Below are 19,460 nucleotides of genomic sequence, written 5' to 3'. Positions count from 1 at the left end.
CACTGATGTTATTGAAGAATTTTGGAGGTTGTATATATTTATGAGAACTAAAATGTAATTTTATTATTTTAATAGTTTTTATTTTTATAATTTTTAAAAGATTAATTTTTTTATCATTTTAGGGGTAAAGTGCAATTCTATCGTCTATTAATTTACAATTTTATAAATTCTAAAGAGAGAAAACTAAAATTTTCATTTTAAAAGGTTGGCAAATGAAAATTTCATTTTAAGGGGATCAGGGTCTCTGTCAACCCCCCTAGTACTGTCCTTGGGTGCGTGGCACATCAATTGATGTACCTATCATGTGTAGCAACTTGTTCGGGCACATGTCATGCCATCTATCATGTGTAACAATTTGTTTGGTCCACATCATCTAATTTTAACTAAATTACAAAATGTGTGATAGAAGTCAAATTTGAATATTGAACTCAAATTCAGATACCAAAAACGTATATTTACCTTTAATTTAACCTTATAAATTTGAGATTTTGATTTTCTTTCGTTGATAGGCTTGGATAATGGAAATGGCTTATCATGTAAAATCCATTGACAAAAATCACTTGGTGGAAGCTGGTTTAGAAGGGTTTTATGGACGATCAACTCCTCTCAGGATGAAACTTAATCCCTGTTTGGAAATTGGAACAGGTTTCATAGCAAATAATTTGATTCCTGCTATTGATTTTGCAAAACAATCCATTCATATCCTGATCAATTGTAATTATCATGTAAACTTTAAGGGTTAATTTCACTAGAGGTCCCAAATTATGCTCAAATTTTAAATTAGTCCCTGAAAAAGGTTTTAATCGAGTCCTCAAGGTATCATTGTCGTATCAATAAGGTTCTTCAGTCAGTCTAATTACAGATGGGACCATATTTAAAATATGTGATTCAAAATTTAAGGGCTCAACTGCAAAATTGGCCCCTAAACTATATTGCTTTTTTCTCTTAGGTATTTAATTTTTTTTTTGGTCAAAGGTAGCATTTAAACTATCAATTATGTCTAACTCTACTAGTGAAGTGTAAGATATTCAATAAGAACATGTGACATGTCATGTTCTTATTGGTTTTTATCGTGTTTTGAGTAAAATGTGACAAAATTAATAATTTAGGTATCACTTTTGACAATAAAAAATTCAGGTAACTAGGTGAGAAAAGTGATATAGTTTGGTGGCCAATTTTGTATTTTAACCGATTTTAAACAAGTATGTATCTACTGCGTAGATAATTTTTTACATGTCAAATTTAAATTGTCCAGTAATAGTTACATTCATGTTTAAAATTTGAAACACATATTTTAAATATGCTCCACGTCTGATTCTAGATAACATTTAATGTCCAAGCCGACAACTAGACCGACAAAAAGATTTGATTGATGTAATCCTAATCTTTAAGGGCTTAACTAAAACATTTTAAAATTTAGAGATTAATTTAACATCTGTGTCATGGTTTGAGGACGTCTGGTGGAATAATCCTAAACTTAAAAATACAACTTATGAAAATTTCAAGTTCCTCATTGTTAACATTACCTGGTTATCCAACTCAAACAATGAATACCGGCTCCCATTTTTAACCGATTGGCTTGACGCTCACATTCGAGACACGAAATTCGTCCTCCAAAAGCCGGTCGTTGGCTCAACGCTCACATTCGAGACACGAAATTCATCCTCCAAAAGTCGGTCATTGGCTCGACTCTCACATTCGAGACGCGGAATACGTCCTCCAAAATCCGATCCTTGTCGCCAATTTTGGAAAATCAAGAAAAGACCCCAGTTCCAATACTTACAAGAGAGACCAATTGTTTGACATTGGGTACCACAAATTATATACATCAGCTAAAGGAGGAGCAGCAGCTAGTGGTAGCATGTTTTGGCAACTATTAAGTGAAGGCATGGACTCATTTAGGGATGGATATGAATTGTACTGAGTGAGAGCCCTTCAACAGCTGAATCATTGCTCAACAATCACCAAATTCATAAGGGGTAAATATATCTTTTGGTACATGAATTTTGCTTCAATATTCAAATTGGTATTCAAATTTGGCTCCTCTCACATTTTAGTCTATTTTTTTAACTTCGTTAAAATGGGACCACATGGGTAAATCATGTTAGACATGTGGCACATATGTCATGTCATGTCATTAGCTGCTCTTCTTGTCATGTGTAACCACTTGATTGGTTCACTTTAAAGGGCGAAGCCAAAAATTATTTTTTGAGACTAAAATTAAGTTATGTATTTTTATGAGGATTAAAATGTAATTTTATCATTGTGTTAGATTATATATTTATAATTTTTAAAGAATTAAATTACAATTTTATTATTTGAGGGGCCAAAATGCAACTTAACCATTTACTAACTTATAATTTTATAAAATCTAAAGGAAAAAAAATAATACTATTTTCCCATTTTGAGAGGGCCTTGGCCATTGCAAGCCCCCTAGTGCCGCCCTTGTTCACATTGCCCCATTTTAATGAAGTTACACAAATAGACTAAAATATGTGACGAAAGTTAAATTTATGTATCAATTTGAACAAAAAAATATGGGTATCAATTTGAACATTGAAGTCTAATTTGGGTATCAATATGTGTCGCTAGTCCTTATACTTTAGTAAAATTTGAGATTAGTCCCTATAATTAAAAAGTTAAAAATTAAGTCTTCTAACTTTTTAGATTTAGAAATCCTAATCTAATCATTATTATTTTCTATCAAAAGTTACAAACTTATCGTGTTTATCAGGTTGCCCTTTTATGACATGTCACATGATTGACGGAAAATAAATATGTTAAATTGACAAATCTTGATGGAAAATAATAACAACATTAATGATTGGACGAGAATTTATAAATAAAAAGGTAAAGGGTAAACTACATTAGTATTCACCCAACTATGTTTTTTTTATCACCCAATTATGAAAATTTACAAAATGGTCACCTAACTATTAGCAAATTTCTTTTCTGGTCGCAACTATCTTAGATTTTTGGGTGTTATCATTTTTATACTAGTAAGCTGGTGACCAAAAAAGACAAAATTGAACAGCTGAGTGACTATTTTGTAACTTTTCATAGTTGGAGAACAAAAAAAAAAACATAGATAGGTGACCTCACCGTAGTTTACCCAAAATACACAAATTAAACTCAAAATTTCACCAAAATACAAAGACTAATAACATATTTTAATCTTTTGAAGCGAGTTGCATGGAGTTTTTATGAGATTTCTGAAAATATTTTCTTTTAACTTTCAATAAAAAATCGAATCTGATCGAATCGAATTCCATCATATAACACTATAGTACAATGTTTTGTTATTATAGAATGACTTCTATTTACTATGTTTTATGTCTGTTTTTTATTCATAGTTGCCTTCCTTTTTGTTTTATATGCAGTGGATTACATTCAATTGTCAATGTCATGAACTAACCATTTCTATATTTAATATTTTTATGTGGAAATTCCAAATTATTTTTATTAAAAATATTGTACCTGCTTTTGTAATTATCATCACTTTTTTTATGAACAATTATAGGGTAATTCATGTTAAATTATTATTTTTATTGGGAGTTGTTAACTAAGAGATTTTAAATTATTTAAAGGGTTAATTGCATTATCTGCTTTTAAATTATTATCGAGATTTTAAATTGATCATAAACTTTAAAATATTATTATTTTTATTAATCAAGTCTTTTCGTCAATTTAAAAGCCAGTTAAAATTTAGCATGGATATAATAAATCATGTGGATTAAATTGTAATTAGGTTGTGTCAATAAAATATAGAGGACTTGTTTTTTGTATTTTAACTCGTTATATTCAGACTATTCATGTGATCTACAATGTCGGGTTCGGGTTGACATTTGATGCTTAAGCTAATGGTTATGTTGAGGAAGGATGTGATTGATGCAATACTTAACTTTGAGGGCTCAACTGAAACTTTTTTAGAATTTGAAATCAATTTATAATTTATGCTATAATTTGAGGACGTTTAGTGTAATTAACCTATGAACATAAGTTACCTCCATCAACCCAAATAAGCGATAAAAAAAAAAAAACCATTGAGACCACTCTCAACATAAAGAAAAAAAAACCCAGAAAATCAAAGAGAAAAAGAAGACAAAATTTTCTCACCATGCTTTCCTGCAAACCAAGCAACCACTCATCTTCATCACCATTCAACAAATTCCCCAAATCCTTTTCCACCATTTTCCCATCTGCAACATCAGCTTTCACTACATACGCTTCAATAAGTGCTTCATTAATGCTTTTACGATCCATATTCAACGATCTCATCCCATACCCACTTCGAAAACACATATTCTCAGCTATCAGTTCTTTATTCTGTTTCTTCTCCGGCAAACAAACCATCATCATCGACCAATTCGACGGTATCGAACCGAACCACGTGTTCAACGCTACCGAGCTTTATTTAAGCACCAAAGTCAACCCAAATACCAAAAGACTCAAAGTAAGCAAACGGATCAAAGACAAAGGGTTATCATTTAAGCTTGATAAAGGTCAAAGAATCACAGATTCCTTCAATGGTGTCGAGCTTAAATGGCGACATGTTTGCTACGGAGTGGAGATAAAAGGTAACGTTACTGAAAAACGATACTTCATACTAAGATTCAAGAAAAATAATGGGGATTTAGTGATGAATTCTTATTTGCCATTTGTGTTGAAATCTGCTGAAATGATCGAAAATGAAATGAGGGTTTTGAAGATACATACATTGGGGAATGTTCGTTATGGTTTTAAATTCAAATGGGAATCGATTAAGCTTGAACACCCATCGACATTTGAGACTTTAGCACTTGACCCAGAATTGAAAACCATGATTATTGATGATATAAACAGGTTTATTAGAAGGAAAGAGTTTTATAAAAAAGTGGGTCGATCATGGAAGAGGGGTTATTTGTTGTATGGACCACCTGGGACTGGTAAATCAAGCTTGGTTGCTGCTATGGCTAATTATTTGAAGTTTGATATTTATGATTTGCAGCTTGAGAATATAAAAAGTGATTCGGATTTGAGGAGATTGTTGCTTGATATCGGGAATAGATCGATTCTTGTGATTGAAGATATTGATTGTACTGTTAATTTGCCTGATCGTGGACATAGGCGTAATGGTCAAGACAAACAGGTTAGTCCTTGCATATTTGTGTTTTGGTTAAATTCTGTAATTAGTTCCTATACTTTTCAAATTTTAAAATTTCAAACGCCACTAAACGATAACTGTTAAATTCATTAAGTCTTGCTATTTCCAAAATTTGATACGGAAAACGTATTCAACTTGTTATTTTCACATATTACTCACTAAAAATTTAATTAATGGATTAACGACTGTTATATGTGTAAGACTAAATTTAGATCGATCCAATTGGAAAAAATGAACTAAATCTACAATTGTATGCGTAGTAACAAGACTATTTGATTCAGGACTAAATTTTCAAATTTTGAATAGTAATTGGACTAAATTTGATCGATTTGAAAAGTATAGAGATTAAAATCGATCAAATTAAAGTACATGGAATAATCAACAACTTTCACAAATTATAGGGACTAATAGAAGAATTTAACCTTGTGTTTTTGATGTGTTAAATGTGTGTGATTGTGTTGAAATCTATGCAGTTGACGCTTTCGGGGCTATTGAACTTTGTCGACGGTCTATGGTCGAGTTGCGGAGACGAGAGGATCATCGTGCTAACGACGAACCACAAGCATAGGCTCGATCCGGCTTTGTTACGTCCCGGAAGGATGGACTTGCACATTCACTTGTCATATTGCGGTATGCGTGCTTTCACGGTTTTGGCTGCGAATTACTTGGGGATCAAAGGCGAGCACCGGCTTTTCGGGGAAATCGAGGTGTTGTTGGGAGCTACCAAGGTCACCCCTGCACAAGTTGCTGAAGAGTTAATGAAAGATGAAGATGTTGATGTTGCGGTTGAAGGGTTTTTGAGTTTCCTAAAACAGAGGAAAATGGAAGAGGACAAACTCGAGAAGGACGAGGCCTTGAAGAAAGCCGAGGTTAAAGAATCTCGAGAACTGAAAATCGAACACAAGTATCTCAAGAAGGACGAAGCCTCGAAGAAAGCCGAGGTTAAAGAATCCCAAGAATGAATTGAAAATCGAACACAAATATCTCAAGAAAGACGAAGCATCGAAGAAATCCAAAATTTAAAAATATCAAAAATCAAACACTAATATGTCAAGAAAAACCATACACCATGTTTTTATTATGTTACTCATTCAGCCTAAATGAATGACTAATATGTCTATATTATACGTAAGTTTTACCTGCAAAAATATCATCTCATCAAAACAAAAAAGGTACCGATAATGTATTACTATTTCTAATTCTGAGCTTTTTTTTTTCTCGGTCATATTAGCATAAAAGGTATGAAGAAGCTCCCATGCTTTTTGGGCCGTTTCGGCGGTGGCTACGGTCGGGACGATAGTGATATCGACTGACGCCATCATTGCTTGTTGAATGAACTGATCTTGACTGAACCAAATTTGATATTTCGGATTTGGGATTTCTTTTCTATTTCGAGAGATCGCCGTTGGTGGAGCTGATATTGAACCGTCAAGATGACCAATTAATTGATGTCCGTTGAGTAGCATCACTAATTGAGCTTTCCATGTTGCGAAGTTTACATTGCCTAGTAGCTTGATAGGCAAGTCCGTTGCCGGGTTGAATTGGACCACGGCTTCAACAGAAATAACAACAGTGTCAATCGAATTAAGTACGATTAGTACAGTTGGATTATCGAATAACAGTTAACCCTTTTGTCTTTTAACATCTTGAATATCGAACGCATTAGCATCATCACCTTCCAGCTTCTTCCATTTGAGTAGCTTGACGAGTCCACTTAACGCAACATCGGGATCTTCACTCATCATCAACTCTTCGGCAACTTGTGCGGGACTGACCTCGGTGTCCTGCAACAAGCCTTCAATCTCGCCGAAAAGGTGGTGGTAGCCATGGATTCCCAAGTAATTCGAGGCCAAAAGCTTGAAACCTTGAGGGTTGCAGTAGGACATGTGAATGTACATGTCCATTCGGCCTGGTCTGAGTAGAGCTGGGTCTAACCGGTCCTTATGGTTAGTGCTGAATATAATGATCCTCTCGTCTCCACAGCTTGACCATAATCCATCAATGATATTGAGTAGCCCCGATAGTGTCAACTGCACAATTTTTACAAATATATCTTAAGAATTAGCTTACATAATTTATCTACGTGTGTAAACTGTAGAGAAGCCAAACCTGTACTTCCTTTTTCAGATTTATTGGTTTATCGGCAGGTTGCTGGCTGTTGCCGGTTTGGAAGATTGACACTGCAATCGATATCTTCAATCACGAGTATTGACCGGTTCCCCATCGATAGCAGCAACCGTCTCAAATCGGACTCCCAGTATATATTCACGAGCTGAAGATCATACACATCGAACTTAAGATAATTAGCCATAGCTGCAACCAAGCTCGATTTACTGGTCCCTGGTGACCCATACAACAAGTAACCCCTTTTCCATGCTCTCCCAACCTTTTTATAAAACTCTTTCCTACTAATAAACCTATTTAGATCCTCCATGACAGCATTTTTCAACTCAGGATCCATTGCTAACGTCTCTAACGTCGCGGGATGTTCGAAGTTAATGGAATCCCACACCTTTGAGTTAAATCAGTGCTTGTTGTCGAGAGTGTACATCTTCAAAACCCTTTATTCATCTCTTATTGCCTTTGCTTTTTCTAGCATGTAAGGCACATAAGAACTCAAAACCAAGTCTTTATGTTTCTTATGAAACCAAGCACAAACGACCGTATAGCGGATGGATCCTTCTGGTTATTGCTCATTCCTACTTCATTACCTACATAGGTCCATTTAAGCTCGATGCCTTGGAAATAATCGACCATTGTCTCACATTTCGCGAACTTTATTGTGAGGTTATTGTCTTTTGGGGATTTGCTTGTTTTGAGCATCTCGGTGTCGGAACTTATCTTGTTGCACAAGTAAACCTCGGTTGCATAGTAGACTTAATTTCTCTCCATGCCATTGGTTTCGTTGATGATCAAAGCGAATAGTTTCGAGCGATGCTTAAACAAGTCTTTCAATTATGTGAAGAGATAGTTGCTGATTCGAAAACAACGATGACAGAGACGACATCTTTTTGGTCAAAAACATGGTTAGAATTTTAGGTTTCATTGAGCCAAGAGAAAATGATATCTTGAAGCCGCATTCTATATATATTTGAAGCCTTTTAAAATTTTTGTGCATTACCATTGTAATTCTAAATTTTTACAACTAAAAAGAAGAGTGGCATTTCACTAAAAGCACTGAAATCTCATGCAAGCAGCAATTTAATGCAAATAAAATATAATAGCTAGTAATCATATGTTCCTTCTCCTATTCACCTTCCTTCTACTCATCCTAACTGGCTTACCCTTGGTCTCAACTTTCTGTCTTTTAACTTCTCGAATTCCGACTGTCTTACCGTCTTTATCGACCGGTCCGTCACCTTCCAGCTTCTTCCGTTTGAGCAGCTTGACAAGTCCTCCGAGTGCAATGTCGGGATCTTCGCTCTTCATCAACTCTTCGGCAACTTGTGCGGGACTGACCTCGGTGTCCTGCAACAAGCCTTCAATCTCGCCGAAAAGGTGGTGGTACCCGTGGATTCCCAAGTAATTCGAGGCCAAAAGCTTGAAACCCTGAGGGTTGCAATAGGACATGTGAATGTGCATGTCCATTCGGCCAGGTCGGAGTAGAGCTGGGTCTAACCGGTCCTTGTGGTTAGTGGTGAATACAATGATCCTCTCATCACCACAGCTTGACCATAATCCATCAATGAAATTGAGCAGGCCTGATAGTGTCAACTGCAAAATGAACCATGTGGTGGGGGTACCAAGGTTATAATTTTGATACAACAAAAGAAGTAATTGCTCAATGAACCATGGGACAAGACAAAAAAGACATGTCTAGAAATGATATGTATTAATCATGGTCGGTAAAAGTATCACGGAGGTCTTGTATTATAAGATAGATTGTATTTTATTTTTTCTACTCAAAGAAATGGACAAAATAATCCTTTTATGTTAGATCAAAAGTAAATTATTTCTTTTATTAAAAGTTTCATTCATTTTACTGTTAAAAATTAATCTCTATATATTAACATAAGGTACAAGTGACATGCCATGTGTTATCAATCACGCTAATTTTTAACTATAAAAATAGATTAAATTTTTAACAAATAAGTGGACAAAATACAATTTAACTATTTTCTAAATAAAAGGGTAAAATGTAATTTAACTTCTAATATAACTGGAGTTTTACCCCCATATGATCTTTCCCTGCAATTTCCCAATGTGAAAAAGTGGGAACTCAATGCTTTTATGGTTCAAGTAATGCTTAATTCTCAGTTTTAGATCGGACTTAAAATATGCCAAACCTGTACATGATGTTCAGGTTGTTTTCGTCCATCGGGGGCATGCCGTCGGTCCGGCAAATCGATGCTGCAATCAATGTCTTCGATGACAAGTATGGACCGATTCCCCGTTGATAGTAGCAACCGTCTTAAGTCGTAATCTCCCATTATATTCACAAGCTGAAGATCATACACATCAAACTTCAAATGATTAGCCATGGCCGCAACCAAGCTAGATTTCCCGGTCCCGGGAGGTCCATATAACAAGTATCCCCTTTTCCACGCTTTTCCAACCTTTTTATAAAACCCTTTCCTCTTAACAAATCTATCTAAATCCTCCATAACATCGTTTTTCAACTTAGGGTCCATCGCCAACGTCTCAAATGTCGCGGGATGTTCGAGATTAATCGAATCCCACATCATTCCCATATAACCTTGCGTACTAAGTGTATACATCTTCAAAATCCTTTGTTGATCTCTAATTGCCTTCGCTCTTTCCAATACAAACGGCACATAAGACCCCAAAACCAACCCTTTGTATTTTTTATCGAAACTGAGCTCGAACGATCGTTTCTCGGCTCTCGCAACGACTTGATCGTTCGGGTTATTCCCTTTCTCCGCTTCGGCACAGACAAATCTCCATTTAAGCTCAACACCCTCGAACAAATCGAAGATTTTCTCGCCTTTCTCGAGCCTTATAGTAAGGTTCTTTTCTCTTGGGGTCTTACTAACTTTAAGCCTCTCCGTGTCGGGACTTATCTTGGTACATAAGTAAACCTCGGACGCATCGTAAACTTGATTTCTAACCATGCCATTGGATTCTTCCATGACCAAAGTGAGCAGTCGAGATCGTGGCTTGAACAAGTAACCCAAACTCGTAACGAGATAGTTTCGGATTGGGTAAGGGATGATATCGTTCGCCATGGATCGAAATAGCATGATGGAAGCTGTCATGGAAGCATAGGCCGAGAACAATGATGATGGTGATGGCATTTCTTTGCTTGAAAACATGTTGTAAAACTTAAAATTTAAAAATTCGCAGGCAAGTTACAAAGTGATGGTGATATTCAAAGAAATTTGGGGGAAATTTATAAAAATAGCCCTTACAAGGTTACCTCTGGTTTAAGGAAAAAAAAAAAAAAAGGAGAACAAATCCACCATCTCCATTTTCACATACATAAAATTTGCTTTGCACAAAGTGGGTTTATTTAAGGCACAAAGTGGGTTTATTTAAGGTTCCTTTTGAGGGAAACTTTATTTATGTAGACTTTTTGGAAACAAATTGTTCAATGTTTTTTAATTAATGATTTTTTTTATTTAAATACTTTTTACTCTTTTTATTTTTTAATTATATATTTTTCATTAAATTTTAAAAATCCAAATAAATAACTTTTATAATCAATATAAACGAATCTAATATTATATTTTATTCTATAAAGAAATATGTTTAAGAAGTTTACGAGTACAATTACAAATAATATTAAATTATAGTACATTCACGATTTAAATAAAAACGAGACTTTAATTAGAAAAAAAAGAGATTTAAATGCCCTTAAAATAATATTTGTTCCACAATTGAAAGAACAAACTTTTGATAATTTAACAATCGGAGCGGGTGGCATCGAGCTCTTAATAATGGTACATATATCTAAACAACACCACAATTGGGCTGAAAATTGAAATAAATCCAAACGAAGTATATAGGAAAGAGAACGTAGACGTTCAAGATTAGAGGTGTTTATGGGTCGGGCTCAAAAAAAATTTTAGCCCGCGTCCTAAGCCCAGCTCGACCCATTTTTTAATGAACACCAAAGATTTATTTTAAAGATAAAAAATAAAAAAATTATTTTTTTACCCAAACTCATATTTCAAGCCTATATTTTTATCTGAACCTTTTCATATTTTGAACGGCTGTTAGACTGGCCGGGCTTCAATATAGCAGGGAAGTCTCTGGATATTCAGTATCAATATCAAACTTTACTAAATTAGATATGGAGTGGGGTCAAACCCTCAAACAGGAAACAAAAGTGACCTTACAATATTGTCTTCATCCTCAGGCTCAAATAAACTTGTTTGGATCAAATATCTCTCACTTAGGAATGGTTATTAGGTCAAATCCATTGCACATCTAATATTGCTTTTTGGCTAATGGGTGATAGCAAAATCCAAAAAGGGGATATGTCCCTGTGCAGGATTTGAAACACCTATCCCCAAGACAAATGACTTTATAGCATAGAGTTGTGTATATGCATAGGTGTAAAGAAATGGGTGCATGGCAGGCACAGGGGTGGAACCACATTCACTTTAGCTGACTCATTTTCACAGCTTTTTTCGTTTTAGAAAAACACGAAAGGTAAAGTAAGTGTCCCCTTTGTCACTATCATGGCTTTTTAAGATTTTCTCCGTTCGGTAATTAATTTTTCACATTCTATAAGTTTTTTATACTTAATGTGAAGATTAAACTCTGAATTACTGGTTAAGATGTATTTCATTTAACTCTCGTAATTAATTATAATTTTTAATTTAGTATTTAAATCAAACAACATTATGCTATCGAACGAACATTTAATATGTGCATTATAGTTGTTTGAATCGAAAAAAAAAAAAGAAGCTTTAGACCGATTGACTTGAGAATCAGTACAAGTTTGAATTAGATGGTTGAATCGATTTTTTTTATAAATTTTTAATGACCTACTTAATCAAATCGATAACCTAATTAATTCGACCACCTGTCTGAAATTTTAAAATTTTTGATAAACACCTTAATAAAAACATAACAAGTTATTCACTTAAAAATGTCAATTTCTAGGAGTTTTCCTTGTGGAAAGAGTCATGACTGATCGACAACACATCATCTTTTGATATTATTATATTAGATTATTTTCACCCACGTTTTTAAATTATAAAGTAAAAATTTAAATCTTAGAATTTAATATCAATACTTTTGTTTTCGGAATGAGTCCTCTATTTTTGAATTTAAATTTTAGATTCATCTGTAAACACCGCTACGCTTTTTCTGTTAAATTTGTTGAGGTGATATTTTGAAATTAAAAAAGAAATACCGGTTGATATCCATGTAACAAAATAAATGGTATTGTAATTGACCTGAATTTAATAGAAAATTTTAACGGTGCTAACAATTTTAAAATTCACATAAGCATTTTAATCGAATAAATTATTTAGACTAACTAATGATATTATAAAAGTTGAAGTACCAGATTATTTTAAAATTAAAGTATAGAGATTAAATCTCAAATTTGAGTTAAATATAGGGATAGAAATTAAAATTTAACCATAAAATTAGAGGGATTAGAATTGAAATTTAACCATTATCTTCCCATGTTAGAAAAGAAAAAAAGTATATTGGACATGCGTCATATAAGGAAGGCCTCAAGGCTATTGATTTGAGGGATCAAAACTAAAATTTAACCATAAAAATCTAGAGGTTTAGAATTGGAAGAGTTTACCTTCTTTCTCGTTTGAAGGGTTCCTCTATTGAATTTTTTTTTTAAATATTTAAATCATACAATTATTGTTTTCCTTTAGTTTTATTTCAATAAATCGATTTTTAACAGTAACAATGAATGAAAATTTTTACAGAAATGATCAATTTGTTATTTGATCTAACATAAAATGATTAATTTATTCATTTTTTGAATATAAGGGTACAATCTGACTCTTAGTACAAGAGCTTCTATGGTACTTTTACAGTTCCTACCACGCTTTGCGTTGGATCAGTTATTTTTGGGGCTAAATTAAAGAGTAAATATTTGAAGATTAAAATATACTTCAAGTTATTGTACTTATTGTACATTTGAAATTTGGTCTTCATATTTTTATTTTTAAAATTTAGTCCTCTATTTTCAATTTAAAATTCAAATCCAATCGTTAACACCATTAAATTGTTTTGTTAAATTCACGGTATAAAATTTTGAAATTAAAAAATTACTTTAAACAAAATAAAGTATTTGGGCTAATCAAGGATATTGTAAAAGTTTATGTACTGAATTTTGCCAAAAAGTTAAAGTATAAGGATCAGATCTTAAATTGGAGTATAGTATAGAGACCAAAACTGAAATTTGACCATTGTTGTATAATCTTAAATTTGAGTATAATATAGGGACCAAAATTGAAATTTTATCATTTTCATATATAATGCAAGAATGAAAAGGGTAACCCACGTGATTATATATTAGTATAGCCACCAAAACTACAAATTTACCATTTTCCTATATAATGCAAAAATATATATATTGAAAGGTGACTCACGTGTCAACAAAGGATTTATGTATAGGTATATAGATAAAACAAAGAAAAAAAAAAAGGTAAACTACTAATAATATTATGTTTTGGTTATTAAATTTTAAAATATTATAAAATAGTCATTAAATTATTTAAAATTTTTTATTTAAATCATTGGGTTGTTAATTTTTTTTTTAAATTTGGCTAGCAAGCTTCAAGCAACGATTCGACGATCGATACAGTGGATCAATACTCCTCGACAAGTAGAATAATATACCCAATATCCAAATGATTTAAATAAAAACTTTCAAATAATTCACTGACCAATTTGTAACTTTTGAAGTTGTGTAACCAAACATAAATTTACTAATAATTTAGTTACCTTAAATGTAATTTACCCATAAAAAATTAAACATGAAAATTTAATAGAAAAAATGAATTTTGAACAAGAATCATGAATTTGGATTGGTCTTGTTTCAGCAAAAGATCTGCCAAAATCAATAGAAGAGTCAGATTATATTTTTTTTTATTCAAAAAATGAATTAGCCCCTATAGTTAGATAATAATAAAATAAAATGGTCATTCGGTTAAAAAATTATACATTTCTATTATTAAAAACCAATCATTGTACGTAAGCATGAGGTACACGTGGCACATCAAATGTTACTTTCTGATTATCTCATCAGGTACATTAGATTTTAACAGTACAAATGGATGAAATTTTTTAATAGAAATGACCAATTTGTTCTTTGATTTAACGTATAGGGACTAATTTGCCATTTTTTTAGTATAAAAGACAAAATACAACCTAACTTTTAGTATAAGGGTCTCGATAATATTTTTACCTAATTTAATCATATCTTTAATAATATATATAATTTTATCCATAACATTGAATCCCGATTAAATTTGAGATCGAGTCAACACCCCTAAAAACTAATGCTCTTCTTCCATTATAAGTTTCGAACTCAAATCTTACTTAGAACACATCAAACGATTTAAGATATTGATATTTTATAATAATATTACAAATTTATAAATATATTATTGCCAGTATACGAGGATGCTGTTTTGAGCACGTTGAAGCTAGTTTATATTCCTATTTAAGGGTTGGGAAGGGGTTATGAGTAGTTATAAGTATTGTATAAAAAAATGAGGTTTTTTTTTTTTTTGCATAATGATAGTTTAGCTTCTAACTTTTATCATTTTTGTCGCTTTGATCCTAATTTTTTTTATCACTCTGGCCCTTAATCTTTAAAATTTTAGTGAATTTGTTTGTCTGTCTTTTTGAAAAAGTATACTTTTAAAATTTTGGCAGCATTAGTATACTTTATAAAATTTAAAAATACATCAAATTTATTTTAAAATTTGGAAAAAAAACTTCATAAGATTTTTTTAAAAATTATCTATGTTAGCAATGAAGTACAAGTGAACTGCCATACAAGCTACCACATATGTGTCGTTAAAATTTTAACAATTTAATCATATTTTCAGTAAAAAAGAAAGTAACTTGACTAAATTTTGAAGGTTAAGGGCTAGAGTGAATAGAAAATTAGAGCCAAAATGACAAAAAGAAAAAGGTAAACATTAGTAGAGGTGTCTATTGGTCAAGTCAAATCGGATTGAGGCTCAGTTCAAAAATATTTTTCAAGCCCAAATCCATTTTTGGGTCAGGTCAGGACGTTAAAAAAAATCCTTTTTACTATTTAAGAATTTAAAAAAATAATAATTATTTTATAAATTTTTTATTTTAATTTTTTATCATTTAAATTGAATTTGCGCTAAGTATAAAAATCATTGTCCAAACCCAACCCAAATCGGACTGGACTAGGCGAGCTACTAACCCTTAAATCATATCCAAAGATTAGGGATTAAATTTTCCATTATACTTTTCTAAAAGAATTCATTAGGAGCCCATATTAGCCTTTCCAACAAACATATATGGGCCTTAAGAAATCCAAACCCAAATTCCGTACGAAATTTTGCCGCGAAAACAGGAAAAATGCCGTTTGGTTCAAAAGAAAATTTCAGTTTTTTTTTTCCCTTTCCCAGAAAAGAAAATTTCAGTTAAATCCGGGGGGAAAACAAATCAACGGAAAGGCCTTACCTTTAGCATTCAATTTTCTTTAAAAATATCTTTTCAAAGCCATAGCTATTGTTGTTTTAAGAATCAAGACTTGGTCAAAAAAGCAAATCTCAAATAAATCAAAGAAAACAAAAACAAACCCATTTCCTTTCTTTTTATTACAAGAAAAAATTGTAATAACAAAAACATTACTATGATTTCTTGTTTGGTTGACTCCCCCACCATTTTCGAAGCACCCTAAAAAAACCCATTGAAGCAAAATATGACATTTGGGGTTTTTCTTATATTATTCTCCCTCTCATCCACCTTCCCCTTTCCCCTTTGAAGAGGTACATTGTTTTTCAATTTTTAAAATTATATGTATATATGAATATTTGAATGTTTGATGATATAATACATTGTATATGATATCATTGTGCAGACATTTGAGTCCTGGGGATTGTTATCAAGAAAATTTGCCCAGCCTCAAATCATGTCTGATATTCAAAACCAAGGTCTTCTATTATTATTTTTTATTTTTTCACTAATTACCCTTTTTTTTTATCTGTTTTTAGGATCCCATTTGCATGTTTTGATGTTTTTTGGAAGAAATAAGGAAAACCCAATTGTCCAAAAGAGGTTTTGTTTTATTTTATTTTATTGATATTATAGTGATTTGCATGAATTTTTTGTGGAATCATTGTAAATTTGGGGGGGGGGGGTTAAGTAATGTTTCGGGTTTGATAATGGGTTTTTATTTTATTTTTCTACAGCATTTGATGTTGATGTATCTGAAGAAAAAAAGAATGCAATGGGTTCATTGAAAAAAGCTGCACTTAGTGCTTCAAGTAAGTTTAGGAATTCATTTTCAAAGAAAGGTAGGAGGAGTAGTAAAGTAATGTCTATCGAGATCGAAGACAAGCACAATGCCGATGAGTTGCAGGCCGTTGATGCCTTGCGACAAGCGCTTTTATTGGAAGAACTATTGCCCGAAAAACACGACGATTATCACAAGCTGCTAAGGTTGTTTTGTTTTCCATCTTGTTTTGTTCTTTTCAGGACAATGTTGTTGTTGTGTTAAGCTCTAAAATGTGTGTTTATGAAGGTTCTTGAAGGCTAGAAAGTTTGATATTGATAAAACAAAGCAAATGTGGAGTGATATGCTTCAATGGAGGAAGGAATTCGGTACCGACACGATTTTGGAGGTAAAATCTTATCTAGAAAAGGCATAAAACAAAATGAATCTTTGTGACTGAGTTGCATTTTCGTTTTTTTTTTTCGGTTTAAGGATTTTGAGTTCAAGGAGCGTGAGGATGTGTTGAAATATTATCCACAAGGGTACCATGGAGTAGATAAAGATGGACGACCGGTATATATAGAGAGAATAGGCTTAGTAGATGCTAATAAGCTCATGCAAGTTACGACTATGGACCGGTATATCCAATACCATGTACAAGAGTTTGAAAAAACGTTCAATACTAAGTTCCCAGCTTGTTCTATTGCTGCCAAGAAGCACATTGATCAAAGCACCACCATCTTGGATGTACAAGGAGTGGTAAGTGAATGATAATATATATGTATATATACATATAGATAATGTATGAGAATGCAGCTTGGTTTAATTTCGAGTTTTAACGATTCAGGGTCTTAAAAGCTTCACCAAAGCTGCAAGGGAACTCATCACTCTTCTTCAAAAGACTGATGGTGACAATTATCCCGAGGTACAGGTTTACGCTAGACTTTTGTTTCAGTTTTGATTTTTTAACTTTATATGATGTTTGGTCTTTTCTTTTTGCAGACATTGAACCGGATGTTCATTATTAATGCTGGTTCGGGATTTAGAATGTTGTGGAACTCTGTTAAGTCTTTCCTTGACCCTAAGACAACAGCCAAGATTAATGTACGTATATCAGGTTCCTCGTGTTGAGTTTTCTCCTTTTATTGCATAAAAGGTTAATCGATAAATATTTATCGTGTATCAGGTTCTTGGAACCAAATTTCAAAGCAAGTTGCTTGAAATAATTGATGAAAGGTAAGTAGTTTTGACCACATGAGCTTAGTTTGCCTCTTTTGCATTGTGATCGAACATTTTCATTTTGCATGTGGCTTTATATCAGTGAGTTACCGGAGTTTTTGGGAGGCACTTGCACCTGTGCCGATCAAGGAGGCTGCATGCTTTCTGATAAGGGTCCATGGAAGGACCCGGAGATCTTGAAGGTGAACCTGAACTGTCTTTTGGCTCCAATATTCTGTATAGTTGCTCTTCGGTAGCGCTTAACCAATTCTTCCGCTTGCAGATGGTTCAAAACGGTGAACATAAATGCACGAAGAAGTCTCAGCCCCAAAGTGCTGAAGACAAGACGGTTTACAATGATGAGGCCGTGGTCTCAGAGGTTCTTTTTTGCTTAACACATCGGCTTTATTTCCATTTTTTTTCATTGATTGACTTCGTAGTTTGTTTCACAGTCAAACCAAGCTAGCATCTCGGAAGCTGAGGCAGTCCCAGATGCAGGAAACAAACAGAACATTTCCCCAAAACTCTCTCCTGTTTATGAAAATGTAAGTATAGCAGCCTTTCTTTGCTCGATGTTGTCAATAATAGCATCTAGTAGTACCAACAAGTTCGTTTCTTGCGTTAAAAGTTACAATTTTTCCCTTGGTTTTTCTTTGTTCTGATAAATCTCACAGGTCCAAACAAGCCAAAACAAGAAATTTGTGCCAATGGCTGATAGAACTGTGAGTTTAGCTCCGAAAACTGGTGTGCACAACGAGAAAGTTCCTGTACGATCGAAAGGTAAATTGAATATTTACTTGGACACACTTTGAATCGTAATAGCTGCTAAGGTTTCCATTGTTGCAAAGGCAGATGTTTATCCTATGCAACATAAGGATCCCGATGGTTTCAGTTCTCCGATATTCACCGGTGTAATGACCTTCGTTATGGGCATTGCTACCATGATGAAAGTGACACGCACTATGTCACAGAAAGTCAGTGATGACTCGAATGCTGTTAATCGTGTTGGAACGGGGGTTAAGAACCAAGAACCTTCGGCTGCTAACTTACCGCCACCGGCATCCATCTCACCTGCTGAGATGATGACGGTCATGAAACGTATAGCCGAGTTGGAAGAGAGAATAACCGTTATGAACACACAACCTACAACGATGCCCCCTGAGAAGGAGGAATTGTTGAATTCTGCAGTAAACCGAGCCGATGCCTTGGAGCAAGAGCTTATGGCAACTAAGAAGGTAAACATTGCTGGTTTTGATAAAGCTTTGGTTTTCAATAGTATTCCATATCAAAGTGATCGACATTGTCATTCCCATGCTTTGTTAGGCTCTCGAAGACGCGGTTGCTCAACAGCAGGAGCTCTTGGCATATATTGAGAAAAAGAAGAAGAGGAAGAGGAGGGTTTTGGTAAGCTATAAAGAGTTCCATAGCTCTTATGAACAATATTATTCACATGAAAGTTATGCATTCGAGTCTGATATTCGATTTTCTCATATTTTCAGTACTTCTGGTGAAGAAACAAAAAAGCCGAACACTAACAGATGCTCGGAAAACTGGTGGTGGAACAGTTCAGTTTATAAGGCAAACCCACAAAGTGCACTCTAGTCTTTACATTTCCACTCATAGAATGTGCAATGCAAAAAAGTTTTGATTATATATACATGATTTAAATTGATCTGTTATATATCAATGTACATGCATACATTTATATATATACATACTATTATTTGAAGGAAA

General features: G+C 33.4%; 3 protein-coding genes and 1 pseudogene across 3 annotated transcripts; 2 read left to right on the top strand and 2 right to left on the bottom strand.

Annotated features, from left to right (window-relative positions):
- Positions 1–4,026: 4,026 nt before the first annotated feature.
- On the top strand, positions 4,027–6,275 carry LOC105787515 (AAA-ATPase At3g50940). The gene is made up of 2 exons (XM_012613936.2): positions 4,027–5,128; positions 5,617–6,275. Exons 1-2 carry the CDS (start codon positions 4,118–4,120, stop codon positions 6,103–6,105), a joined length of 1,500 nt encoding a protein of 499 aa, XP_012469390.1. The 5' UTR covers positions 4,027–4,117; the 3' UTR covers positions 6,106–6,275.
- A 47-nt stretch (positions 6,276–6,322) lies between these two features.
- Positions 6,323–8,223, bottom strand: LOC105787518 (AAA-ATPase At5g17760-like; annotated as a pseudogene).
- Positions 8,223–10,580, bottom strand: LOC105787516 (AAA-ATPase At5g17760). Its single transcript, XM_012613937.2, has 2 exons — positions 9,430–10,580; positions 8,223–8,857 (listed from the first exon to the last, which is right to left on the bottom strand). The coding sequence occupies exons 1-2, from the start codon at positions 10,414–10,416 to the stop codon at positions 8,375–8,377; spliced, it is 1,470 nt and encodes a 489-aa protein (XP_012469391.1). The 5' UTR covers positions 10,417–10,580; the 3' UTR covers positions 8,223–8,374.
- Positions 10,581–16,453: 5,873 nt separating this feature from the next.
- On the top strand, positions 16,454–19,449 carry LOC105787513 (phosphatidylinositol/phosphatidylcholine transfer protein SFH12). The gene is made up of 13 exons (XM_012613934.2): positions 16,454–16,735; positions 16,818–16,917; positions 17,001–17,267; positions 17,356–17,433; positions 17,511–17,612; positions 17,695–17,744; positions 17,830–17,929; positions 18,010–18,105; positions 18,179–18,271; positions 18,401–18,506; positions 18,579–18,961; positions 19,050–19,130; positions 19,226–19,449. Exons 1-13 carry the CDS (start codon positions 16,524–16,526, stop codon positions 19,235–19,237), a joined length of 1,680 nt encoding a protein of 559 aa, XP_012469388.1. The 5' UTR covers positions 16,454–16,523; the 3' UTR covers positions 19,238–19,449.
- The last annotated feature ends 11 nt before the right edge of the window (positions 19,450–19,460 follow it).

The sequence above is a fragment of the Gossypium raimondii genome, chromosome 2, assembly GCF_025698545.1.
Source record: "Gossypium raimondii isolate GPD5lz chromosome 2, ASM2569854v1, whole genome shotgun sequence".
Classification (NCBI taxonomy): Eukaryota; Viridiplantae; Streptophyta; class Magnoliopsida; order Malvales; family Malvaceae; genus Gossypium; species Gossypium raimondii.
Note: the sequence above shows the minus strand (reverse complement) of the source record. Positions and strands in the feature narration are given on the sequence as shown.

Bases quoted from the DNA above. Each gene is read 5' to 3' on its own strand.
- LOC105787515 (XM_012613936.2), top strand. From the start codon at position 4,118: ATGCTTTCCTGCAAACCAAGCAACCACTCATCTTCATCACCATTCAAC. The intron at 5,129-5,616 runs GTTAGTCCTTGC...AAATCTATGCAG, and splicing joins GTAATGGTCAAGACAAACAG to TTGACGCTTTCGGGGCTATT.
- LOC105787516 (XM_012613937.2), bottom strand. From the start codon at position 10,416: ATGTTTTCAAGCAAAGAAATGCCATCACCATCATCATTGTTCTCGGCC. The intron at 8,858-9,429 runs GTTTGGCATATT...TTCATTTTGCAG, and splicing joins AACCTGAACATCATGTACAG to TTGACACTATCAGGCCTGCT.
- LOC105787513 (XM_012613934.2), top strand. From the start codon at position 16,524: ATGGGTTCATTGAAAAAAGCTGCACTTAGTGCTTCAAGTAAGTTTAGG. The intron at 16,918-17,000 runs GTAAAATCTTAT...TTTCGGTTTAAG, and splicing joins GTACCGACACGATTTTGGAG to GATTTTGAGTTCAAGGAGCG. The intron at 17,268-17,355 runs GTAAGTGAATGA...TTAACGATTCAG, and splicing joins TCTTGGATGTACAAGGAGTG to GGTCTTAAAAGCTTCACCAA.